Below are 26,658 nucleotides of genomic sequence, written 5' to 3' on the forward strand. Positions count from 1 at the left end.
TATCTATCTAAACTTTATACCTTTCTCATACCTAACTAGGTTTTCAGCCTGCATACCACTTAGCACGAGATGTTCAAAATTACTTCCTAGATGAAGCAACACCTCCTTCAAGCCCCTAGGGCTTTGGTGAACAGGTCTCAGGTCTGCTCAAACTCTGTTGTCTTGAGACTGTGAGAGATGTTGGTAAAAATCCCATCAGCGTGACAGGTTGGAGTGAAGTCATCTTAGCTCCTTCATCAGGCACACAATCTCTCTTTAGGAGACGTGGGTTCTGCCCTAGCTCTGTCACCACCTCTCCATGTGACTCATCTGAGTCTCTCCTCTTTTCTGTGTCTCTCTGTTCTAAAGCCAGGTTCTGTTCTATGACCCTCTAACAGAGAGCCTTCCCTCCACCTTCAGTTATTTCAGCTGCCTTTCTGTGAACTTGAGCTTGTTGGAAGACAGACTTGTTGAAATTCAAAAGATCACCCATCTCTGACTTTAAATAACAAGAGCTGTCAACTTGGAGCAGTGGATTGGCATTCAGCTCAGAATGTGCAGCTGTTGGGTTTGGTTGGTTGTTGCCTATGTGCATGTGTGTGTGTGCGTGTGTGTATGTTTTAATATCTATTTGCTTTGCTAGGAGGCATGAAAAAGCACTTAGCTGGGATAGTGCTGCTATTTCTCTGGAGCCAGAGCAAAAATTTTTTCAGCACATTAAAGCATGCAGTTATGCTAAGAAAAAAAAATGACTGCAAAATTATATCTTGGGGGTTTCCATATTTATCCATCCCCTGGACTATGAGTCAAAACAAGATTTATTTGTGTGGTTCATTTTAAACTGCCAGCACTTCAAGCTCAACTTGGAACGTGGAGAAAAAAAATCAAACTGCTATTTTTTGCACCATGCTGTACATTGTCACCAACGACAAAGATTGCAGAATGAGGTTTAGCGAGCAGCCCAGGAAGGGAGAGGGAAGTGGGCCAGGACCCCTTGAGCTGAAGAACTGTTCTGCTTTGAGAGAGAAGCAAGAAGGACTGAAAAGTAAATGAACACCTGCTTTTCAGGAGCAGATTTCAGCCATGGACCACAGGACGAGAGAGAAGCAGTGCAGTGTGGCAAAGCCCTCGCTTCTAGATCGGGCGGTGCTGCTGGCAAGTGTGGGCGCCTTTGGGAAAGTCACTTCCTCTTTTTGGATCATAGTTTTTCTTACTTATAAAACAAGAGGTTGCATTAGATTAATCTCCACGTTTTTTTCCAGCTCAGAAACACTGGTCTATTCGGCTGAACTCCGCCAATTCTATTTAACTTCCTCGACTTTTATGCCTAACAATCTAGTGCTATCAGAACGGCAAGAGGCTCTAAACAAGAAGCTCAGCATCCCAGGACTGCAGACACTGGGGGCCAGCAATCTGGCTCTGGGGGAAATACCAGCCCATTCAGGCTTGTACAGGCTGGCGTTCTAAATTCTATTTTCTCTACCCGAAACAGGCCCCACAGTCTTCTGATGTCCGGTTTGTCCCATGGTCACACATGGGGCCTTAGAGCCTGACTAGTTTCTTTTCCAGATTGGAATGGTTAAACCAATTCTACCCAATGGAGATAAGAAATTGGGGGTGGGTAGGAAATGCCGCGTTGGCTGAAAGACTGCCTGCGGTGACTTCCTATGAGGCACTCAGGAGAATCGGCACACAGTGCATCTGTTTGGGCCTCTTCTGCAGAAGGCCTGCAGGCAAGGTAAAGTTGCCTAGACTAGGTGAAATAGCAGAACAAGGGCAAGGCCACAGCCTTCCCACCTCATCAAGCAGTGCTGGTGCTCTCTTGCACCAAAGGATTTTGGTTCCCTCTGGGCTGGAAGGACCCTCCAGAATCTTCTCATCCACACACATTCCTGCTCCGTCTTGGCCTCCCAGAGACAGAGTCAAATGCCATCATACACTGTAGAATTTGGGGGCCAGGAGGGAGCATTTGGTCTGCTCCCTCGCGGAATGATTCGCCAAAGTCTCACGGCCAGGAAGTGACCAAGATGGGATAGTAAGAACTTCCTTTCAGGGAGCTCCACTACCTCCCCCGAGCATCTGTTCCCACCCCACACAACCTCTTCCAAGAGTCTTTCCCATGCAGGCACGTACAGCAACTGAAGCCCTTTTTTCTTGTATGCTTTTCAGGTTGAGGGAGGAAGGGGGACTGTGAACAGCTGGCCACCATTCACTTACTAATAAGGCTTCAGAACCTTGAAGACTGTTATTAAAGCTCCCCCTCCACCCTCCCTTCTCCAGGCGAGGGAGTTGGTAAAGTGCTTGGAGCTCTTTGGAAAAATAAGGTGCTCCACAAATATAAGGTACTTATTATTTTCAGTTCCCCTCAGATCAAATTAGGTGTCAAGTTTTAATCTATCACCTGACACCTCTGATTGCTGGTTGCCAAGGCAGAATGACTTAGCTTTTCAAGAATCTAGAGAATAATTGCATTTATGATGCCACCGTTCCACACCTTCAACACACACTCTGCCATTTGACACAGCCTCCTGCACTTGTTTCTGAAACTCTGTGCTGCTGAACTGAATGTGTTGCCTGGTCTATCATACTGAGTCCCAGAGCTCCTAGTATGTGCTGGACATGCTGTAGATGCGTAGTAAATTCTTGGTGAGGGGTCACAGGCATCTTTGGAAATGATTCAGAGCTCTTCTACTCACAGGGTCATCCCTGGACCACCAGCATCAGCCTCACATGAGAACTTGCTAGAAACACAGAATCTCAGACCCCAGCCCCGACTTGCTGAAGCAGAGACTGCATTTTAAGAAGGTCCCCAGGAGAGTCCTATATATGCTAGGGTTCAAGGAGCACTTGTGTAGGCCGGGAACAGTGGTGGCTGAGAATCAAAATTCCCTGGGGAGCTGTTCGTTTTATTTTTTATTTTTTATTTGCAGGCCCTGAATCACTCTGGGAGAGAAGGCCCTGGCCTCTGTTCCCTTTAAAAGCTCCACATGTGATCCTGATGTTCACCCAGGTTTAGAATAATCAATTAGAGCTTAAATGTATCTTTGGCTAATATCCAAAAAAAGGAAAAACTCAAACTACAAATCATACAGAAAAGCCCTGTTTACACATAAGCAATTCTGATTTAACTATGTATAGATTTGCCATCTCAGCCGGGCTTCCCGAGCCCACAGATACACCAAGGCTTCTGTGGGCCTCTTAGCAGCCACACACCGCTGATGCATTTCAGCCCCGTCCCACAAAGCAACGTTTCTGGAGGATGACTAAACTGATGCTTCAAGCTGTGATGATGACCTTCTGAGATTTCTTCACCTCCACCACCAAACTGTTCCATCTCTTCTTCTAGATCCCAGGCTCTGTGCAAAACAGGAGCCTTAGAAACGACACCCCCTAATGACAGCAGAGAGCATAGTTCCACGAATTTGTCACCATCCATTCCCATTAATCCCAGACCACCTGGAGGCTTAGCCCTAGCACACACCAAAATTTAGATATGGGGGGACAACTAAATGTCGGTGAAAAGGACAGGTGACCCTGGAAAAGTTAGGCCTTCCCTTTCTTCACTTTTGAATGAGATGGCCATACTAGATGGGATATTTTCAAAGGGAAACTCTTTTGTCTAACAAAATTGTACCTGACTTCCAATATGCTGAAAAAGGCAAGGCAGCTGTGACGGAGATGGGAGATGAGGGACCCGGATCCATGACCACTAAACCTTCCCCTGCCGCTCCCCAATCTCTGGGGAATGTCAGTCTGATTCCAGGGCTCCAAGGAAGAAAGTCTGGAAACCCCTGGATTAGGTAATCCCTAACATCCCTCCTGGTGCTTAACTTCTGCAAAGAAGATAAATCTGCTTGGTGCTGCCAACAACAACAACAAAAGTAAAAAAAGAAAAGAAGAGAAAGATCGTGTCATGAACTCCAAAGTTTAGAAAGGAATTACTGCCGGATTCACCCATACCATTTGCTTCCATTATTAGTTTGGTGTACAGGCAATCCACTACCTACATTTCAAACTTGCATTTTCTCATTTGTGTGTTCAGCACAGTAATTTTGAGAAATAATAGGTATTAGGCAAATTCTTGAGAAACCCTTGAATCTGGCTTCCATTTTATTCCTTATTTTTCTTGGTAATCAGAAGGATACAGATTAACAAAAGACAGACGGGTGACCCAGACATGCAAAACTACAGAGAAACAGGCAAAACTACAGAGAAACTACAGGCAAAACTACAGAGAAACAGACTGGGTGAAAGGGATCATGGATCTTAGGGCCAAAAGGGTCAAAGAAATGGACAACTCCAAGAGTCTGCCTTCATAGCAATGTGGTATCCATTCATTCATCCAGGAGTTGTTGGTCTCATGCAAAGCATCCAGGTTATAGCAACGAAGATGCAGCTTCTGTTCTTAGGCAGCACGGAGTCCAGTGGGAGACACAGGCCGGTAAATAAGCGATTTGTAGCAGCATGATAAGTATGTGATGGGATATGCAAAGTTTTACGGGCTTGGAGCAGAGAGCTGAACATAAGCTTCATGAGGGCAGGAGCTTTGTCTTTTATTCACTGCTAGGATTCCCAGGCCCTAGAATAGTGCCTGCCAGTGTTTTGAACAAATAAATGAACAAACCCTGAATCCTGCTGGTGGAAGGGGTGGGACATCCTACTTGGCTGTTCTGTGAAGGAATCAGCCGAGTCCTGGCAAAAAGCAATTTGTAGCTTGTCCACACTGGCACCGGCCTTCAGAAGCCTGCATTGGAGTGGTGGAAACACTAAAAAAAAGCACGTACAAAAAGACATATTGCCAGTAGGAATCATAAACGTAGAGTCCCCAGATAATTCAGAATGCAAAGATAACACAGTTGCTCTTGGGCCCTGCCAAGACTCTTGATTTTGAGGTGAGCCTGGAGCCCTCACATTCTGGATCAACCTCCCCTTGCGTGAAGAGCTGTGACAGAGGCCCCCAAACATTGCATAGTGTGGCTCCTGGGCAGGGCATAGCTGGGCCTACTGGAGCTGGAAAGACTCAGGGGGTAGGGAGAGGTGCTGGTGAGAATGAGGGAAGAATCTGATTGTGACTCAAACACTGATTTCTCCAGGACCCTTCCTTGACACTCCACTGTGTCCCCTCCCCCAGTCCAGTCCCACTCAATCATGGCCCAGCAATGACACAGCTGCTGGCATAATCTGGATTTTCCGTGTCCCTCTCTCCATGAGGGCAGGGACTGTGTTTGTCTTGTTCACTTCTGGGTCCCCAGTAACTAGTCTGGTACTGGGAACCCAGATGAACAGAGGAACAAATGCCTGCATCAGTTTGTTCCTGGAAAAGGCAAGTTCCGAATCAGATTTTGAAAATGCAGAGGCCCGCATGGGAGATGGACGGAGAAGAAAAGAGAAGCCACGATCAAGCCTAAATGCTCCTAGGAAGGTCGCCAGCTCACCTCCACGCTGCTCAGCCACCGCCGGACCGACAGGAACGACTGCTTGTCTGTGAGATCGTACATGACGATGACACCATCGGCCTTTCTGAAGAACTGCTGGGTGATGCACCGGTACCTGCCACAGAAGGGCCACGGGTCAGGCACACATGGCCTTCCCTCTGGAGCCCAGAACTTCGGGCAGCTCCTCACCTCTCCTGCCCAGCCGTGTCCCACAGCTGCAGGGCCACCTGAGAGTCGTCCACATTCAACGTCTTCACACGGTAATCAATGCCTGCAGGGTGAAACGGGCCTGTCAGGGCTGCCCTGGGCCAGGGGCACCTCACTTCCAAATCAGGAAACCATGCTTCCAATGTCTGAAATCACATCAGGCCCAAGGTGACAACCCTCCCTGTGCAGCTCATGGAAGGCAAAATGGAGAAAAGAACAGAGCACTGGACGGGGAGGCATGGGACCTCAGCTCTGGTCCTGTCTCTGCCACTTATTAGCTGTGGAACATTGATCATATCACTTAACCACTCTGAACTGCGGGCTCTTCACTGTAATACAAGCCATACGCTCTTTCTTTCCCTCCCTCCCTCCCTCTCTCCTTCCCTCCCTCTCTCCTTCCTTCTCTCTTTCCCTCCCTCCCTCCGTTCTTTCCTTCCCCCTTCCTCCCTCCCTCTCCAACTCTCTCTTTCTTTCTTTCTCTTTCTTTCTTTCTCTCTCTTTCTCTCTTTCTGTCTTTCTTTCTTTCTTTCTCACCTAAAATTCTTTCAGAGGCCCCCTAGTAAAATTCAAATGTCCTAGGGGTATGGCCTCCATCAACCAACCCAAAGGTATGTGGAGGAGCAGGAAGAAGGAGGGGAGGAGGAATAGGAGGAGGAGGGTAGGAACTGGCAGGTAGAGGAAAGGACAGAACAGAAGGGGTAAGAGAAAAAATCACAGGCAATGTTCACCCTTGAAATGGGTTAGAGCTCCTAATCTTACCACTGGGCTGTTCACAACCATCTCTCCAGGGGTGTGACCCTACCTGGGGTCCTCAACCCCAGAGAGAGGGGGCAAGGTCAGTGAAGTGCATTTTGCACCCCACAGCAGCCCTCAGAGGTCAGGACCTCAACACAGATGTTTTGATACAGGTATTCCCCACTCCTGCATCCTGTAAGAATGTTTGCAAAGGCATAAAGAGGTTCGAAAGTACAACCCCCCACCACCACCATAAGTTCCAGATCTTAGAACTTTAGGGCATCTCCCACAACCTTCAGAAAGGCCTCTGGAGGGCTCAGGAAGACAAACAGCAACAGCAGCTTGGACAGATAGAGACAGAAGAGACCAAACAGATAACAAAGAGGCAGTAAATGGAAAAAGTCATCCCAGCCACTGCTGCTGGGCAAAGGCTAGTGCATTAAGGACCCACGAGTGAGGAGACGTGGGAGGATCATCCACTTCCAGAATGTCAGGGGCAGCAGGGAGTCTAGAGGCCCTCTGCTTCACAGATGAGGGCCAGAGAGCAGTGCAATCGTCTGGGCTGAGAAAGAGTGATTTCTCCCATTAATAGAATGCTTTCTATTTCCAGAGTTTCTATGTGCTGCCTCTCCACCTTCACAGAGTCCCACTGTGACATCCATGTGAGTTATCTGCACACACATGCGCACATATGCATATGTACTCATACATACACATTCACACACACACCGAGAGATGAAGCAGGAGTCACGAGACGTCGTGCCTTGCCTGAGCTGGTCGGTAGCAAGGTGAGCTGCAATCCCAGCTCTGAGGTTCACTGCTCCTCCTGTAGCCAGACTCAGGGCACAGGACACAGGCAGCTTTGTTTCACCTAGAAGGCCCAGGGCTAAGTGCTCCCAGCAAAACAGATTACAGTGGCTGGGAGGTGAATCCAAGGGTGAGTTTTCTTCCTGGCTAGAAGTAGAGGGGCTGTCCCAGTCTGTGCTCTGGGAGACAGAAGGGGCTGCCTGTTTTCTGGTAACAACTCAGGGGAAAGGCATCCATGGTCATACAGCTTCGGGCCAGATCCGAAACCAGCCAGTGCTGCCCGAGGACAGAGGCCTCTGCCTGCTGGTAAGGCTCGCAGGTAGACGGGCAGGGAGTTGGCTGGGGCAGCTGGGTCCCAGCTGCCCTCAGCTCCTGCTCCACCTCACGGGCTAGGTGCTTTGCTGGAGGACAGGCAGCTGTCTCTGGCAGGGAGTGAGACGGGCAAAAGAGTGTGCTGGAAAAATGTGTTCTGTGCGTGGTGAGCTTGGTGAGACTCCCTGCTGGACACGCGATGTGTTTCTGTCTGCAGCCTCAGACGGGCAGGCCAAGGAAGCAGATAAACAGGCTCTTGGGGGCTGGGTGTGAAGGACACAAGGAGAAGACAAGGGGGGTGGGGATGAAGAGGTGGCATGTGCAAACAGGAGGCCAGAGAACACAAGTCCAACAGGATAGGCAACACGGAATAACTGGGGACCAGAGGGCCTGGATTAAACTGATTTTAAGACTACTACCAGTTCTGAAATCCCGGGAGTCAGGAGACCCGTGTGGTGCATTCCTGTCTCAGCTCTGCCACTGACCAGCAACGTGACCTTGATGGCATTGCTGCAGCTCATTTTGGGAGGTTCTCTCTCCTCATCGGTAGACAGCAGTGAGATGGAGGTATGAAGGGATGAAGGGGCTAAGTTGGATGCTCACAATCTTTAAGTGCAGCTGGAGCATTCAACCCTTACATCGAGGTGACCCGTTGGCAAACGAATTGCTTCCCAAAGGATGGCTCAAGTCAGGAGCCTCCTGGCACCTTGAAAGGTGCTATGGAGATGGTGTGGGTTAGCGCTGGGCTGATGGTTGCCAGGAGGGTGACCTTAACCTTTCTCGAGGTGACAGCCCTGAGCTGTCATAAGGCAGGAGCGATGGGGAGCAGTGGCAGCAAGTTGCTCTGGAGAAATACCCTAGGGGGCTGCTGCAGGGATTTCTCTGTACAGATGTGCAGTGGGACAGACACTGGACCGGTGACCAAGAAAGGGCAGGGGCATTCTTCCAGAAACAGCTTCTGGAAGAAACACCTTGGATTCTGGCCTGTGATTTAATGCAGGGAGGTTGTGAACCAAAGTGGAGAAGTGGGAAGAACGCTGGACTCGGAGTCCTGGGTTCCAGGGAGTTTGGCTAACTCAAATGATCACTCTATGGTGGAACTCAATTTTCTCACTTACAACACGAGAGGATGTAATTAGACCATTCCCAAGGTTCCTTCCAGACCTAGCATTCTGCTAAAACCATCAGTGCTGTCTCCAGGATGCCTGCAGGGCTCAAGCACCTGCTCTTGAAGAAGCAGGCCGGGCCCTAGGTGGGGCAGGCAGGATGCCCCAGTCACCAGTTGCACTGGAGCAACTGGCATTTCACGCAAGCCACTGGTCCAGTACAAAACATGCTCTTATGAGGGAGTAGGAGACCAGGAAGTTGGAGGACCCCTTGGAGGATGGAGGTGAGCTGGAAGAACAGCCAAAGCCCTGCCACTGTGCTGTAGCTGCTGCCCTTGACAGGAGATGGGCCGGAGCCCTGTTCTGGGGTTAGATAGCTTTGGCCCGAGAGGCTGTGACTCTGTGGCTGTTATATCTCTTTAAAGGGGGCAGCCTGCAGGTGGCTGGTGTGACATCTGCTTCCTGACATGTGTCCCAGAGCAGGGCCTGCAGTGTGGCAGGGAAACTAATTTGAGCTGCTGCTCGAGCATGTGTGGAGCGGTGTGATGAAGGGCATCCTGATTTGGAACCTTTGATATTTTTTCCCCTTCCTAAACTGTAGGGTGTTTCCATAATTGGCCTCCCGGGAAGTGCAAATGAGTCTGATTTTCTATTTTTCAGAGCCTTCCATCTCAGGGCCACAAGTTGAAAATGTAAACGGACCCTGATTTTGTTGTCAGGAGAGGCAGACCACATGCACACTGCTCAGGGGACATGGCTCTGAGGCCTGCAGGCTGGGCACCCTCTCCCTGCCTCCCCCAGGCCTGTGCCAGAGCCGACACTGTAGGGCCTCCCCAACGGAATGCCCTCAGGGAGGGCAAGTCCACCTCCCGGGCGCCATCTCCTATGTTACCACGCTCGGCACACTCCCAGCTGCCCCTCCCTCAAGGCCAGACAAGGCCAGGCTCTTCTGGGCTTGGTTTGCAGGCTCCACGCTTCTTCCCATCTGGGTCCCAATTTTTGTCTTGGGATGCTCTCAGTCTCTGGGTGAAGCTGAGCAGAAGGAAAGGCTTGGGAAGATATTCCAGCTGTGATAACAGTTTAAGAAAAGGCCCAGCAATAAGGATGAGACACCTGAAGCAAGGACAGGACACCTGAAGCACATAGGCAGAGAGCCCTCTCTGGGAGAAATGTTAGAAGGGCCAGTTTAGGGTAAGAGAAAGAAAATGGAGTCTCCCCAGGCAGGACTCTGGGCCACTCAGAGTTGGTCTTGTGGAACCAGCTTGTCACACAGCCAAAGGTCGAAGATGGTTGAGTCAGAGACCCAGGCTTGGAGGCAGTCTTAGGATGCTGATATAGTTTGGATTTGTGTCCCCACCCAGACCTCATGCTCAATTATAATCCCCAATGTTTGAGGTGGGGCCTGGGCGGAGGTGATTGGATCATGGGGGTGGATCCTTCATGAATGGTTTAGCACCATCCCTTTGGTGCTGTCCTCATGATAGAGTTCTCATGAGATCTGGTTGTTTAAAAGTTTGTAGCACCTCCCCTGTTCTCTCTTCCTCCTGCTCTGGCCATGTAAGATGTGCCTGCTTTCCCTTTACCTTCCGCCGTAACTGTAAGTTTCCCGAGGCCTCCCCAGCCATGCTTCCTGTACAGCCTGCAGAACCATGAGCCAATTAAACCTCTTTTCTTTATAAATTACCCAGTCTCAGGTATTTCTTTATAGCAGTGCAAGAATAGACTAATACAGGTACCCAGTTACAACCTCTCATTTTTCAAATGAGAGAAAACTGAAGCCCTAAGAGGCACCACATCCTCTTGAGGTCACACAGCTTGTCAGTGGCAGGGCCCAGATGAGGACTCAGGACTTCTGATGTCTCACTGAACCTCCGCAGCCCCTCCTGCCTGCACCAACCTCTGCCCACCTCCAGAGGCAGAAAAGCATCCTCACCTCTCATGGGGTGCTAACTGCATACAACTCAATTTAGGGACACTATGGCATGGAAGAGAAGGTAGTTGAGGGGAAGGTATCAGCACCAACCAACTGAAGGGAATGTGAACAAGCCTCTAACCTCTCTGGACCTCAGTTTCCTGATCTGTTGACTGTGCTGAACAGTACCTGTCCCCCAGGGTTGTTGTGGACATAGATGGAAAGGATGACTATAAAAGCTTCTGGTAAATATTCAGGTCATACAAATACATTTTCAAGTACAGTTGACTTATCAGCTCAGTGAAATAGGCATGCAATGTATTTGTTTTTGTTGAGTGATTCACCTTTCTGTTGAGTGACTCAAGCTGAAAGGTCCGTATGCCCTTGGGTCTCACCACATATTCCAATGCAACCCTCAACTGTGGGTGAAGGGATTAAAGGCCTCTATTTAAATAAAATATCACCCAGAGTGGGAATACATTAAGCCATGATCATCCATTAATAGCTGAGCCTAATGAGCTTCTACATTTAAGTCCAGCTGTCACCCAGCAGGCTGGGGACTTAGGGCAGATACAATGTGATGGGTAAAAGAAGCCATCCAGGAGCAAGGCCAGGATGTAGCAGGCCCTCAGGAAGGCAGGGGGAGGTGTGGCAGGATGTGGGTCTCGGGAGCAGTCCCGGTCAGTTCAGGTGGGGCAGGAAGACCCAGGGCCCTGCTGACAGTGGGGAGGAGTGGTCAAAAGGAGGGGGTACTCATTGAAGGGGGGAAGGGGATCCAAATCTACCTTTACCAAATTTAGTTCCATAAACCCAGGGTTGGACTTACGGAGTACTCAGGGGTCCCATCACACACAGGATGAGCTTAACAGCTAGCAGCATGAGGGGAGGTGGCATCATCTTGCCCCTCCCAGCCTCTCTGTTGAACAGAGCAGACACCAGTATCCCTACTGGCCAATCCCCCATGGCCCTTCCCATGGGCTTCTAATGCCTCCTGCCCTGGGTCCCCTTCTCACAAACTCCCTTCCCAGAGATGGGCCTAGGACCCACCTCAGGGATGAGAACTCACCCACAGTGGCCGCCATGCCTGGGGAGAACCGGTCCTCACAGAATCTCCTCAAGAAGGATGTCTTCCCCACTGCGGAATTGCCCACGAACACAATCTTGAAGAGCCGGTCAGGGGCAGAGGGAGAACTTTCCTCCTGTGGACGGCACACAGTCTGACCAACTGCAGGGAATGGTCTTGCCAGCCCCTGCCCCAGCCACCAGAGGCCCTTTACCCATCCCTACAGTGGCCCTCAAGGGGTGCAGACTGGCCTCCAGACCTGCACCAGGAGGCTGCCACAGCCTCAGAATGCAGTGAGCATAGTCGGTCTTGGGGCATGGAGGCTTTTTCCAGCATCCACAGGAGGGAGGAGAAACAGCCACCCAAGCGACATTTGCTGTCCACCTCCCGTGGCAGGGAGGCAGAGGCCAACCCTGGATTCCTGTGGGGTGGAGGAGGCAGCACGCTCACGGATAAGGACAACTCGGTGCTCCAAGTGTGACAGGGCACAGAGGAGGGGATCTGAGCGGGGGCTTCAAGAGGGGGCAGGAATTCTTTCTGTGGGGAAGGACAAGGTGGGGCGTTTGCACGGAGAAGGAGAGAAGGATGAAAGAAGGCTTATCCACATCACAGGGACAGAGACGTCCCAGGTTGGGACAGGGAGCTGCTTATTTCTGCCCTATCCTTGGAAGCCTGGACTAAATGGAGGATGCTCTTGCCTCCCTGAATATTGCTCTCCGTCCATCTCATCAGCTCCCATCGAGGCATTGCCATCTTCCTTGGGTAACCGAGGCACGAGGGTCTCCACTTAGGAAGCTGGGAAATGCTAGGCTGCTGGGCAAAGTTTCCCAGAGTCAGCCAGTCACTGCTGCCCTGTCTCTTGGGCCCAGCAGAGGGAAAGGGCTGGGACAGGAAAGCCCAGAGGGGAGCGAATTTGCTCTAGGACAAAAAGCAAGTAGGAAGTAGAGTAAGGAGCCACCTTCCAGCACAGCATCCTTCTGAGGAATGATCATTCATTCCAGGGAGCTGCCGCTCAACTGCAGGCATCTTGCCTTCAGGTCCAGCTCAGCATTGCCTGGTCACATGGGGAGGCTCTTTTGAATCTATTTAAAAGTGAATTTGGGGGAATTAGCTCCTCTCATTGAGCAAATACTATAATGTAGTGGCAGTTGTATTAGCAGTACTTGAGTTTCAGATAAAAAGCCATTAACTGCCTTTTGGAGAGAAATCAATTCCATGCAGTATTTAGGAGAGAATTCAAGGTCATCCACAAAAATTTAAACTAAAAGTTAAAAAAAAAAATAACAACCAAAGTGCACTCAAAAACTATGCCTCCTGCCCCATTTTCTTTATTCATGCAATGCACAAGGGCACCAACTCTCTGCTGGTCCCTGTACTTTTAATTGTTATTTGTTTGAGACTAAAACTCAGTGTATCTATCTAACATACCCAAGCACAGTACAGGATAGGGAAGGTGAAACCCAGGATGGCAGGAAATGGTCCTGGTGGTAGAGGTGTTGCCTGATCCTTAGCCCTGTGGCCACCGCCCCTCCCCAGGCAGAGCACTTTTATTTTGAAAGGCAAAAGTACATAGACACATCAATGGCTCAGCGTCAGGCAGGACTCACCTCACAGGGGCAGCAAATTCTCAGGTATGTTCATGCACTTAACCCGCTGTCCCCTCTGGGGGACAGGCCACTTGCCACAGGACAATAAGATGGCTGGATTGCGGGAGGGGGCTGGAGAAGGAGTACCTGGCTGGCAAGTCAGAAGATCTCTTCTCACCCTCCCTCCCTTCATGCTTTTTAATTTAAAAAATAAGGCTTTAAGAAATAAAATGTATGCTAATTTTTAAAATTAGGAAATACACAAAAGTAGAGAGGAAATTAATTCTTCATAGTCTACCATCCTGAAACAGTCACTATTCATATCTTTTTATTTTTATTTTTTAAGAGGCAGGGCCACACTCTGTTGCCCAGGCTGGAGTGCAGTGGTGTAATCATAGCTCACTGCAGCTTTGAACTCCTGGGCTCAGAACTCCTCCTGCCTCAGCCCCTGGAGTAGCTATGACTACAGGTATGCATCAACACGCCTGGCTAATTTTCTTATTTTTTGTAAAGACTGGGTCTTGCCACTTAGGCTTAGGCTGGTCTTGAACTCCTGGCCTCAAGCTATCCACCCAACGTGGCCTCCCAAAGTGCTGGGATTACCACCATTTTACCAATTCATATCTTGATGCATTCCTTCCAACTTTTCTTTATATCATCTTTGTTTTATTTACAGAAATTTGAGATATATAAAATTTTATCCTACTTTATCATATATTATTAACTTACAAATTGTTTTAGTCACTAAAGAGTTTTGAAAATACTTTTAACAGCTGTATAATATTCTAGTGAATTAACATACTATGCCTTATGTCCCTATTATTGGACATTTTTTTTTTCAACTGTTTGCTATTATAAATAACTCTTGCATTCTTGAGTTAAATCTTTGTCTGATTTTGGTTATTTCCTTACGAAGAATTCCCAGCAGAAGTGCTGGTTCAAAGGATATGGTATTTTTCAGTTTTTGATTCATATTACCAAATGGGTTTCCAGAAGGGTTATACCAATTTACACCTCACCAGCCTTGTATGGGAGGACCTGCCTTGCAGTAGCCTTCAAACGAGCGTACCTTCTCTCCCTGGAGCTGTTATGTGGCTGCTAGTAAATCATACTTCTTCCCTGCTGCAGTTTCTGTTCCCAGCAAAACGGCAGCAGGAGCTCGTGGAGTGGGCACAGACATGAGAGAGATCGGTGAGGAGGGCTGGGCTCCCCATCACGGTGGGGCTGGCCTCTCCCCTCTGAGCTCCGACTTTCCCATCTGTCAATGGGGAGAATACATTTCTGACCTGACTCATCAGATAGCGGTGAGGATAAGATGCCATAGCAGATGTTTGAGCAGATGCTTAAGCCTTTTTCTTCAACCCCAGCTCCTACGGACCTCATGATACTTCTTTCACATTTCAGGGGGACATCTTGGAGTTATATAAGACCCCGTTTGTACCCACTGCCAGTAAGTGTAGGTCTGTGCATTGAAGGGGTTGTGGAAGGACATGCAGGAGGGAGGGGGACCCCGCATTGGTACCACCCAGCTCTCCGCTCTCCCCTGCACCAGGGCCCTTGAGGAGTGATCTGCAGGCATGAGTCTTAATCCTGGCCTGAGAATGGTAACCTATGCCAGGAAGTCCATTAGACAGCTCACACCCTAATGCAGCCACTGGGAAAAGTTCAAGGCGGCAAAGGCTCAGTTCTCAACGGCTGCCTCGGCATGCAGGGCGGAGCCTCTTTCACACTGTTGTAGATCGTTCTGAACTGTTTCAGAAGGCTGAGCGCAGGACGAGGGCTCAAGGGGCCTATTCCGAGGCCTGAGTCTCAAAAGAGGCAAAGAACATCTATCACCATGAGCCAGGGGAGCCGCTTTTCATATGGTCTCCCTTTTCCTACAGAATTTAGCAGGAAGACCTGATGGGAAGTACAGGGTCACACTGAAGGGAGGAGCAGGCAGGGAATGTCGGAATGAAAGTGTGATTAGCTGATTAAGAATCAAGAGAAAAATGATGGTATGCAAACTTTCTAAAGCAGGGCCTGGTTCTGCTAAGAGCAGTTACAAAGCATGCAACTTTAAAAGCACATGAAATTGTACGCTAGGAGCTTAGCATACAGTCTTAAGTAGGTGCTCAATTAATGCCTTTGAATCTGAATCAGAAGAGAGAGCACAGGGTCGGGAAGGGGGCAAACAACTGTGGGATATGATGAGATTTCCCTTCAAATAATCTGATCAATCTTTTATTCTTTAATTCAATTTTCTCAATCCCCAATTTTCTCCTTTTCTTCCTTCTTGCCTTTGTTAAATGCCCAGGCATGCCACAGTACCAAGCGTTAGCAGTACCAGCTCACATTTCTTTCCTTATTTGGAAAGGGGACTAACTTTCTGGCTCATTACAGACACCCCTTCCCCTTTCCCTCCACTTTCTTTTACGTGCCCACCCTATCTGAAAAAATCAAATGTTTAGCCAGCCAGGATTAGTTTAGATTGTATGACCCGACCCCGGCCAGTGGGGAAGGACTTGCGTCGGAAATAAAGGCTGCGTGCCCCTTTGTTGAGGGGTGCTCTCATGGCAACTGGCCAAGAAGGCACCCTTCTGCACAGAAGTAAAATTGCTTTGCTAAGAATCCTTTGTTCAAATGTTCAGTCTCCTTAGGATTTTGAGCGTTATTACAAACACAACAGAGGTTTAAGGAGAATTTATCAGGACCCCTGAGTCTCCCTCCATGACACTCAGCTAAGCAGGGGAAAGTGGTATTTGGAGGACACATATGTGGTGAATCACAAGACCTGCAGCATCTGACCTCCTGAGCTGCCTCTCTGGGCACTTGGCCTCAAATGCAAGAGACAGATCATAGAAGTGATGTCCATGAACCAAGGTAGGCTGCGCCCTTACCTTATATAGGGCTTCTTTTCCAACAGGCTGCTCTCGGGGGGATGTGGGGGTGAGTTTCAAGGGTGGGGCCTCCGGGATTTTTCCCTGTACCCCCTGGTCAGAGACCTCTTCCTCTTCTGGGCATTTGCTCAGAGGTTGCTCAAAGCCACCATCCAGGAGCTGGGGCAGAGGGTCTTCTTCAATGGAGATGATTCTGCGGAGCGGCCGGGGGTATGGAGCCCCCGGCCCTGGCTCCCCGGTTCCTGGCTCCTCTTCTGTTAGGGGATATCCACTCAGGCCCAGGGAGCTTCTCCTTCGGATGCCAAACACCTCCTCCTCCTCCTCTGACTGGCTACTGAGGCGGGGAAGAGAGAAGAGTTGGGAGGATTTCACAAAATATTTCAATACGGGCTGCATAACAGATTTTGTGACAAACAGATGACCAAGGAGCATCACACCTTTGGAGAGGGAAAAACAAACCAGCCAGCATTCTGCAGCTCATTCATTCAACATGCTTCCACTAAGTGCCTGCTGCCACTGCTGCGGCAGATGATGACAAAGATGATGATGATGATGACCAAGTATTAAGATGCCATTTACAGATGGACATAATCCCTGTCCTCACGGAATACTTGATTTAGTGGGGGACTAAAGCAATAATGACACAAATAAATACATCGTTTACAAATTGTGAGACTGCTATGAAGGAGAAGGAAAGGTTGTGAAGAAAGATGTCTCAGACTCAGATATAAAGCACCCTGATTAACATTAGCAGGTGGCCTTGGCTCTGTTCCCAGAGCCAACCCTTACTGTGTGTCCTTAGGTAAGACACTTCAACTCTTCAGGCCTTGCTGTAAAATGTGGCCCATCTGCTCTATTCCCAAGTAAGTCAATGCATAAAAACAGACATGTGTGCAAAACATCCTCAGCAGTGGGAGGGGTGCTGTTGCTTTGCGAGGGCCCCCCACCTCCAGACATAGCAGGTCTACTGGCTCACAGGCAGCTGCCCCCGGACAAGAGGCTCTGGGTCAGAAGAAAGCCAGGCAGAGCATCTCCATCCACCTCTCCTTCCTCTCCCTTTCTCTTCCCCTTTCTGTATCCCTAGAAGTCAGAATCAGGAGTAAGTGGCTTAGAGGCCTAAATGTCTTCTAGAAGCATTTGAGCACTAAGGGCAAGGAGAAGCTGTAGGCAGTGCAGGGAATCAGGGAACTGGATGTGGCGGTCAATGCAGAGTCTGTATTTTCAGTAGGTTTTGAGAGCAAAGGCCTCACAGAAATTGTCTTAAAGGAAGTTTGACAGGGAGGACCTTAAGTCCAGAATTGAAACACACACACGCACGCAGACTAGAAAAGACAATGGAATAGGGATGAAGCAATGGGGTGATAGGGCCAAAGGAGAAAGGAACTAAATGAAGGACACATAATATGCAGAACAGAGAAATACATTTTCTTTTGCTCCCTGATTTAAAATATGTATTACTCTTAAAGATCAACAGTAGAAAGGAAAAAGAAAAAAAAATGCAGGTATCACCATCCTGAAATTAACTGCGATTCTGCAAGATAAATTACGATATAGTGCTTGCTTGAAGAAAGGGTGAATTAGCTTGGATTCCTTGATATAAAAAATAAAGGATTTGCAGCAATTAAAGCACCTTTCCCTTGACTTATAAAAACAGTTTTAAAAAAGCCAAATGTCTTCTTTCCAGCAAACTTCCTATATATTGCATCAAGCTTATTAAGTGCTTATTTGTTTAAGAACACAATTGGTATTCCCACCTACTTTTACTCTGCTTACACACACACAAGTGAATATTTGTACGTACACATGAGCAACTATGTATACACAAACACAGAGCATGTTTTTTCAAAGGCTTTGCAAGCAGAAAAGAAATAGTCACTTAAACAGGCCTTAAAACAAAGCATTTCTTGGAAAAAGCTTTCTATCTGGGAAATTCTCAAGCACTACTGCCATTCTGTAATACCTGCATTACGGCATGACTGAGTTCATTTTTGGTATTACCACCAAGTGCTCTCTGCCATCAGTAGGGACAGCAGCTACTTTTGTCAAAGTCTGCATTAGAATTCAGGGCTCACAATTTGTTGCTTACTTGATTGTTGTCTGCTTCTTCCACTCAACCAGAAATTCAATGACACAGAGGTAGGTCCATTTGGCTCAATACTGTATATCCAGCAAAGAGCACAGCACCTCACACATAGTAGACACTCAATAAATATTTATTAAGTGAGCATTTAATAATGGAGATTAATGGTAGGACCCATGTCTAATTTATTTTTGGAGGCTTTACAGAACTCAAAAGAATGTCTGGTACACAGTAGGTAATCAGTAAACGTCTGTTGAATCAATCAATCAATCCATTCCATTCTGAGGAACCAACAGGCCAACCACTATTGCAGAGATTTGGCTCCCAAATTGTATCTCATTATTCAGCTATTTAGAACAAGAATTCATGATGATCAGGCCCAAAGGTTTTACTGATGAGCTGATTTACATCTCCAGAGTCACTTCCCCTTTGCATATCTTTTTCATTTCATGCTTGCAGTCTTCAAGTTCTCTCTGGATCTGATACTGAAGGGTCGGGATGCCTCTGTCTCTCTGTGGCCATCTATGGGCACACAGCACATGCCAAAATGAAGAGTGGGCAGGGGACTGGTTTGTCTCTGAATGAGCTATGAGCCAACCCTTGGGTACTCAAGCTCAATCATGTGCTGCCCGAGAGCAACAAAATGCGTTATGTTTGAGTTAATTAAATATAAGTCATTGAAACGATCTGTCAAGCACAGGACCCAGCCTTGTCTGTAAAAGGAGTTAACTATTGGAGATTCTATTTGACAGTTTAATTAACCTTCATAGCCAATATAGTCATGTTCCTAAAAAACCAAGTGCATCGGCCGGGCACGGTGGCTCACGCCTGTAATCCTAGCACTTTGAGAGGCTAAGGCGGGCAGATCACAAGGTCAGGAGTTCAAGACCAGCCTGGCCAACATGGAGAAATCCCGTCTTTACTAAAAATACAAAAATTAGATGGGCGTGGTGGTGCACCTCTGTAATCCCAGCTACTTGGGAGGCTGAGGCAGGAGAATCACTTGAACCTGGGAGGCAGAGGTTGCAGTGAGCTGAGAGTGCACCACTGCACTCCAGCCTGGGCGACAGAGCAAGACTCTGTCTCAAAAAACAACAACAACAAAAACCCCAAAACTGAGTGCATCCATTCTGCTCAGCAGACAACAGTGTAGTGTTACCCAGCTACACACTCCATCCCTCTCCCTTGACCCTTCTCCTCTGCTGCTGTGCAGTCCCTCTCTGCAAACACACAGTAGGGTGGGGCAGCCTCAGAAGACAATGGTCTGTCCTGTGGGGTTTGCTCTGCACAGCTTGGATGTCAGAACAGGGAGGGGCATGTGTTCCAAGATTTGAGGGGAATGAGTGCAGCTGACCTCAGTTTCCTCACCTCTCAAGGGGTCAGCAGGCACTGAGTGTGGGCCCAGAGCCAGCTCCCAATGAGCCTGAGAGGAATGAAGGGATGAGCAAGTGGAGATGACTTACCTCCTAAGAATCCCTCTGCTGTCCACATATTTGCCTATCACGGAGCCAGATCTCTTTTTCCAACTTGCCCCGGAAGAAGCTGTGTTTGCCTTGGCTGCCTTATTTTTCTGTAGAAACACAAAATGTCCTCAGATCCATGCCTATTTGCACAGAATGTTTGAACAGAAAAGGGCTCATGGTTCCCACCTCATAGACTAGGCTCTACACAAAACTCTGAAGGAAGTAGGCAGTGTTCTGGTCTCCCTGTTGGCATTTAGCCACTCTTCCCTTTTGCCATCATCCCTTACCAGAATCCCTCCATCTCCTTTCCAGTTATCTAATCAAATGAACAAGTACACAATTTACAGCCTGGGGTCCATCATGCTATTCACAGGAGCACTGATGATTTGTAAAAGGAAAAGAAGATATAAGTGTTTAATGCATATTTTCTATACATATTTCTAATGCATATAGAAAATATAAACACTCATCTCTTCTGAAAAAATATATCTATATTTTTGAAACAGGGTCTTGCTCTGTCTCCCAGGTCAGAGTGCAATGGCATGATCACAGCTCACTGCAGCCTCAAACTCCTGCACTCAAGCAATCCTCTAGCCTCAGCCTCTTGGGTAGCTAGGATTATAGGCGCCCTACCATGCCTGGCTAATTTTCTCATTTTTTGTGGAGATGGAATCTTGCTATGTTGTCCAGGCTGGTCTTGAATTCTTGGCCTTAAGTGATCGTCCTGTCTTACTCTCCCAAAGTGTTGGGATTACAGGAGTGAGCCACCATGCCTGGTCAGGCAGAAAAAAGAAAAAATATTTACAGGCATAAAAATCTCTGTGAATCTTTAATTCACACTCTTCCGTCTGGCTCCAATCCCTTTTTATTTCTAAAGCCTCAGATGTAATGAGAAAGTAACTAGCCAGGAGGGTCAATTAACTCAGTGTTCTGTCCATATAGCTGCTGAGCTAGCATAAGGTAGTTCAGCTCTTTGGTGGAAGTAGGCTGGGTGTAGATAAATTACTAACATCTGTAACACAGAACCTGGGTGGAGCAGGGGTTTACAACCCCCTTTGCCTATGCTCCCTGACAGATGTCTTCCAGGAGATGAGGAGGGGGAGTTAGACTGCAGGAAATCTCTCTCGTTAATTGCCATCCCATGATTCCCAATGATCCTTAATGAGAGGAGGGGCTGCAATGCTCCCAGAGCCCCTGAAGGTACGGCTATGCTGATTCCAAATCAACCTTCAATTCTTATTGAATTTGTCCCTCTTTCTTTGATTCCCCACGGAAGTTCTTAATTCCATGCCCCTTTCAAAGCAGAATGAGTTTGGCGGGTAAAGGGAAGGGAGGTGAAGGGATTCGGGTGACATTTGGTTGGAAGTTTTAAAATAAATTCAATGATACTTCTAAAACAATTATAACCATTATCATCATCAAACAAACATGTGTAGGCTTAAGTCTTGCTCTAATAGTACACATAGGTGGGTGGCAGAGATGTTTGCTGCCAGTCAGCAATGGAAAAGAAACTGTGGCGTAATGCAGTCCCTCAGGGATTTGCAATTATAAAGCAGGTCAGATCTAATTTAGGGCAAACCAGCTGCCTTCTGCTGACCATATCTAGGTCACCGTTCAGCTAAGGGTCCAATCCACATCATCCCCTTTCCAAGAATCTTTCTCAAAGATTCCTATCGTATGGAGGGGGGATGGGAATTCACTTTCCTCGTGTGACAGCGGAGGTCATGGTCCAAAGTGGTAAATGACTTGCCCAGGGACACACATGAAATTCATAGGATGGTAACCCTGATAATTAGGAAGTCACATCAATCAATTTGGCCTTCATTTTTCTTCCTTTCAGAGCACCCAGTGGCTCCTGTCTAAAGGGGAAGATGAGTAAGAACATGGAATTCTAGGTTTTGGCCAACGTGGTCCACAGTGAAGACTTTTAAATAAATATAGGATTTCATGTCATTTAGGAAAGTGTGTGTGTATATACACATATGTATGTACATGCATATAAACACACATATACACATACATATATACACATGCATATATATACACACACTATATATATATATATATATACACATGCACTACATATAGAGAAAGAGAGAAAGAGAGAGAGAGAGAGAGAGACATGGTACTCAGGTATGGAAGAGTAGGGGTCCCTACAGGATAGAGAAAAACTGTTCATAAAATCAACTATGAAAACAGTGAAATACACATTTCTAATGTGGTCTATGACAGTATAAAATGCAAAATTTTCATCGAGATAAAAATTTAAATGAAGAAGAAAGCTGTGAGCATTTTGGTTTAGAAGTGATAACGACATTTCAACTGCGCCATCTCATGGATAGAACTATCATTTCTGCATCCAAGAAATGTGCGACCCTCCCAAATATTTTAGTCTTGTTGTGCCAAGAAGAAACTGCGTTACTCTGTGGAAAATTAACACATTGATACCCAGTAGGCCACCCTGAATTTTTATTATTTGCAAAACGTTTTCATGCCATCATCCTGCCAAATAGATCCCAAGTGTCAGGACATTGCTGGGCCAGTCTCGACATGGATCTGGCTGTCCAGTGGACCACAGCCCTTAGTCCCCCACAGGTAAGGGAGAACTGGCCAATTACCTGAAAACATATGTCCCGTTCATCCCGAAGGTGCTTGTTCCTTTCCCTGTGGATGGTAAAGGGGAATCTATTCAAACATGGAGTTTGCAGTTGACAGATCCAACGGCAGCCAATTCGCTAGTCAGATGGGTGCAGGGGAAGGTGTGGTATGGAAGACCAGGGAGTCTGTGGAATCTCCTTCCGTAGGGATGTGATTAATGGTAAAGGATAGTTTGTGTGTACAGATAGGTACACACAGGTGTGGGGGATAGACTGAATGCCCTTGAGACACCCGTGGCCCATCAGGATTATGCATGGCCTCTCCTATTATTAGGGGCACCGCCTACAGAGGGGACCCCAGCATTCCAGCTCCACCTGGGAGCTTCCTGTTGGGCTCCCTCTTTCTCTCTGTGCACCATTCATTCATTCATTCATTCACGCATGCACGCATTCACTCCAATGTCTCCTGAGCACCCACTGCACGTCAGGCACTCTTCTAGCCATCAAGGTCACACCAATGACCAAAACAAAAAGTTCCTGCCTCACAGAACTTGTATTTTAGCGGAGGGATAACTGTTATTGAGAAACTAAAGCAGGAAAGTAGAGTAAAAGAAGCCAGAGTGTGGAGCAGTATTTCAACTACAGTGGTCAGTGACGCCCTCACTGATAAGACGGCATTTGCGCAGAGCCTTGAAGGAGCGGCAGAAGCATTCCAGGCAGAGGACAGCATAGGGCAAAGCCTTGTGCTGGGATACACCTAGTGTGAGCAAGAAATAGAAAGGAGGAAGTGGAGTGCCCAAAGGGAAAGTAGTTAGGAGATGAAGCCAGAGAAAAAGTGGATAGTGGTCAGGACCTGTCTCTTCACAGCCCTGTGGGACACTGTACGAACTTTGATTTTTACTCCAAATGAGATACGAAGCCAAGGGGCTGGGGGTGGTGGGGGTGAAGCAGATGGCAAGGGAGTGTCAAGATCTGGCTCCAGGTTTCAAAGGATCCCTCTGGATGGGTGCTAAGAACAGATTGCTGGGGGCAAGGTTGGGGCCCTGACACTTGACAAATATTTTTAGCAATATGGAGGTCATTGGTGACCTGGGTAAGAACAGTTTTTTTGGAACAGTGGGGGGAAAAGGCCTGATTGGTGGGTTGAGAATGTGAAGAAAAGGAGTGGAGACAGTGAATGTGAACAACTCTTCTGAAAGTTTTGTTGTAAAGGGGTTGAAGAAATGGCAAGGCAAGTATCTGGGTGGGGAAGTGAGGACAAGAGATGTTACATGAGAAACATTAGAGTACATTTGTAGGTATCTTCAAAAGAGATAAAACTGACAATGGAGGAGAGAAAGAACAAATGCTGGACTAGTCCTTGAGGAGCCAGGAAGGGATAGGCTCTAATTCTAGAGTGTGAGTTGGGCACGGGGGTCGGGGGTGGCCTCTGTGATGAGTATGGGGAGTACATCCACCATAACAGAGAAGGCAGAGACACGGGCCTGGGAGGAAGCTCTTATCGAATGGCTCCAGCTGTGAAACAGGAGCAAGCATGAGGATGGAAAAGGAGGAGTCTTTTTTCCAGGACTTAAAGTAGGAGCAGTTGGGAAAGTGAGTTGACTGGGTCTGCAGCGCGACTGCAGAATGCACTTGGGGATCACAGTGGGGAATTTCGTCCATTAACACAAGAGGTGGAGAGAGCAGGCCAGATGACCTCAAAGTGCTCAGCAGTTTTGTGATTCTATGACTCTTCTGGCCGGCGGCCTCTGAACAAACCCACACTTTTGAAGGGGAAGGGAGGGCACAGCCATGGTTAGGCCCTGATCATCATAATGCAGCCATTTATGGGGCACTCACTGTGGGCCAGGCACTCTGCTAAGTGTGTTGTACACTATAGAAAGAGATTTTAGGTGGGGCCTGAGAAGTCACCACCTGGGCAACTGACTTCCAATTCCACCAGTCTTGCAGAAAACATTAGGAATGTGCCAGGGTTGTTTTCAGTTACCTGCATGAGGTGAGCAGGCAGGCACACAGCCAGGGCCTTCAGAACAAGTCAGGAGGGACATGGAGGTTATTTCACAACTCCTGAGAATGGCAAAGTGAGCTGCTCATGCCAGAGGGACCCTCGCTCCACGCGGAGCTGTGAGTTAGCACCCTTGAACATGAGCAAGGACCTTGGGAGACCTGGAAAGTCCCACCATTTTTTGGAAAGCAGGCTGCGTTGTTTCCTGCTTTGTGGCTTCCTGCTTTATGGGTATGTGGCCATCCCCATACAGAAGCCTCAGTATTTAAAGAAACATATCTGCTTTTGTTCGCATCGCTGCTCTACTGTGATTCCTACTGACATGTATCATCTAATTCTCAAAAGAAGCCTGTAAGCTAGGCATGGGAAAATTAAGACTCGGATTGGTTAAGTCAACTGCTCAAGGTCACACAAGCTAATGAGAGGAAGTGCTGGGTTTTGAATCAGATCCAGCTTCAAAGTGCATGTTCCTAATCAAGTGCCCTGAAATTGCTTGCGTTTGTACCCACTGTCCTTCAGATGGCAGCCCTTCTCACCCCATCACACCCCAGCTGTTGTCCTGATTCCACCACCATCCCACCCCTACCCTCCCCCGACATTCTCGCTGTCCCCCACCCCCACCTCAGCATTATCTCTCCCTTGATTCCTGGTGGTTTCACTGTGAAGGAGAGATATGCCATGAGGCCTTCTCTCCACCTCTCAGCTTTCATTAGCCATTGGGGCTTAAGCTTGGTAACCCTGGATCAATGGCACAGAAAGGCCTCAGGCCTTTTGTGATTCTGCACAAATGCTAGCCTCCATTAAAAAGACCCATAAGTATTTGTAGAGAGCTGCCTTGTCATTCTCCCCTGCTCATTCTCTTTGAATCTACCCTTTCATTTTTTTCTAAATGCAATAGAAAAAAAAGACCCCAAACTTGTCCTTACATGTTTTGTTCTCTTCGTTTTACTAAAGCCTTCCTAAGAATCAAGACCTTCTCGCAAATGGATTATAGCTTGGTCACCTAAGAACCCCTTTACATGTTCCCTGGCTCTGGAGGCCTGACTGAATCATGTACCGAGCACAATCAATCTGAAACGCATTCAGGTTGAAGCACTTTTCCATTTGGTAGCATCATAGATGCCAGACACAGTGAGCCTCCCTTGCTTTCACAAAAACAAAAACCTTCATAACATAACTGGGAAGTGATTCAAAACCACTTGCACTTCAAAAATCAGAACCCAAAGTCCTTCTGTTTCCTCACCATTCCCCAAGAGGTGCTCAGCAGGCAGTGACTTAGAAACTTCATGGGCAACATTAAAAATTCCATCTTTCCCCACATGGGTTTGTTTTTTTCTGAGGAGGGGAGGGTGGTGCATATTCCAGACCAGTAAACTTTGAATTTATTGCTGGGGGTCTTTGAAGCCTGAGAAAGCTTTTTCTTGGTGCTCTGTTTGCGATTCATTTACTCATTCAACAAACATGAACAGAACACAGCTGAGTTATGGATTTCCATTCTGGCTCTACCAGCAAGTAGCTGCGTCGCCTGTGGTAAATTACTTCATTCCTCTAATATCAACTTCCCCATCAGCTAATTCCTGTGAATCAACCGCCCTACTCATCTAACAGTTTTGCTGACAATGAACGAGATAATATTTCTAGCATAGATTAAATGCTCATTAAACCCAGCTCTGCTCACTTGTGATCAAGTGCCAAGCACAGTCCTGTGAGGGACTCAGAGGAGTGGGGCAGAGCCTCCCCACCAGGAGGAATAAACTGGATGTGGGCGCGTGTGTAAATGGACCAAACATAATATAGTGGCTACTCAGTGGTCCAAACACTGCGTTGGGGACCAAGGGAATGAGGGCGCTTTCTCAGCAGGCACGTTTTTCCAGCACGTAGGCAAGGATGACCCTCAGACTGGTCCTTCTGACCCCAGGCTTCTGAGAGTTGCTCTCAGCACAGGCCAGTGCCCACCGACGCACCTTAGGAAATCCAGCTGCTTGAGGAGCCCGGCCTTCTCGCGCTGTAGACTCTCTGTCACGCGGTACACTTCCCTGAGGAGGAGGCAAACACATTGCAGTGAGCTCCCAGGTGGAAGCCGGATGCCCGGACCCCTCATGCTGGAGACCAGCAGGTGATGCCATGCTGGGGACGGAGGGCATTGGAGGAAGGTGGCCTCCTCCTGGAGAGCTCCTATGGTATGCAAGTGCTTTGGGCATCGCACATGGCCAATTTGGGTGGTGAACTTATCCTCATTTCACCGACTCTGACCATCAAAGAAGTCTGCTAAGTCTTTCCAGTTCACACAGACAATCCGCGACTGAACCAGGTCCCCTCCTAACCCCAGACCCAGCTCTTTCCACAGCCACTTCACATGCCACCTGTGAATAGGCTGGATGGTCACTAAAGAGTTTGTCCAGGCTCAAAAACCAAACACCGCATGTTCTCACTCACAGGTGGGAATTGAACAATGAGAAGACATGGACACAGGAAGGGGAACATCACACTCT

The 26,658-nt window shown here is 47.9% G+C and overlaps 1 protein-coding gene across 5 annotated transcripts in view; it reads right to left on the reverse strand.

Moving 5' to 3' along the window:
• CRACR2A (calcium release activated channel regulator 2A) overlaps window positions 1–26,658 on the reverse strand; it is a 146,627-nt gene that overhangs the window by 15,298 nt on the left and 104,671 nt on the right. For 2 of the 5 annotated variants that reach the window (XM_063711996.1, XM_054526684.2), the window contains 8 exons: window positions 26,131–26,202; window positions 22,183–22,228; window positions 19,565–19,671; window positions 16,022–16,355; window positions 11,560–11,692; window positions 5,604–5,685; window positions 5,415–5,529; window positions 4,072–4,745 (listed from right to left, as the gene is read on the reverse strand). In XM_063711996.1, coding sequence (XP_063568066.1) covers window positions 4,716–4,745; window positions 5,415–5,529; window positions 5,604–5,685; window positions 11,560–11,692; window positions 16,022–16,355; window positions 19,565–19,671; window positions 22,183–22,228; window positions 26,131–26,202 — 919 coding nt within the window. In that variant the 3' untranslated portion in view covers window positions 4,072–4,715. Of the gene's footprint in view, window positions 1–4,071; window positions 4,746–5,414; window positions 5,530–5,603; window positions 5,686–11,559; window positions 11,693–16,021; window positions 16,356–19,564; window positions 19,672–22,182; window positions 22,229–26,130; window positions 26,203–26,658 lie in introns of those variants that run through there. The other 3 variants (XM_063711995.1, XM_063711994.1, XM_054526683.2) reach the window with 2 other exon arrangements.

The sequence above is a fragment of the Pongo abelii genome, chromosome 10 (genome assembly GCF_028885655.2).
Source record: "Pongo abelii isolate AG06213 chromosome 10, NHGRI_mPonAbe1-v2.0_pri, whole genome shotgun sequence".
Lineage (NCBI taxonomy): Eukaryota > Metazoa > Chordata > Mammalia > Primates > Hominidae > Pongo > Pongo abelii.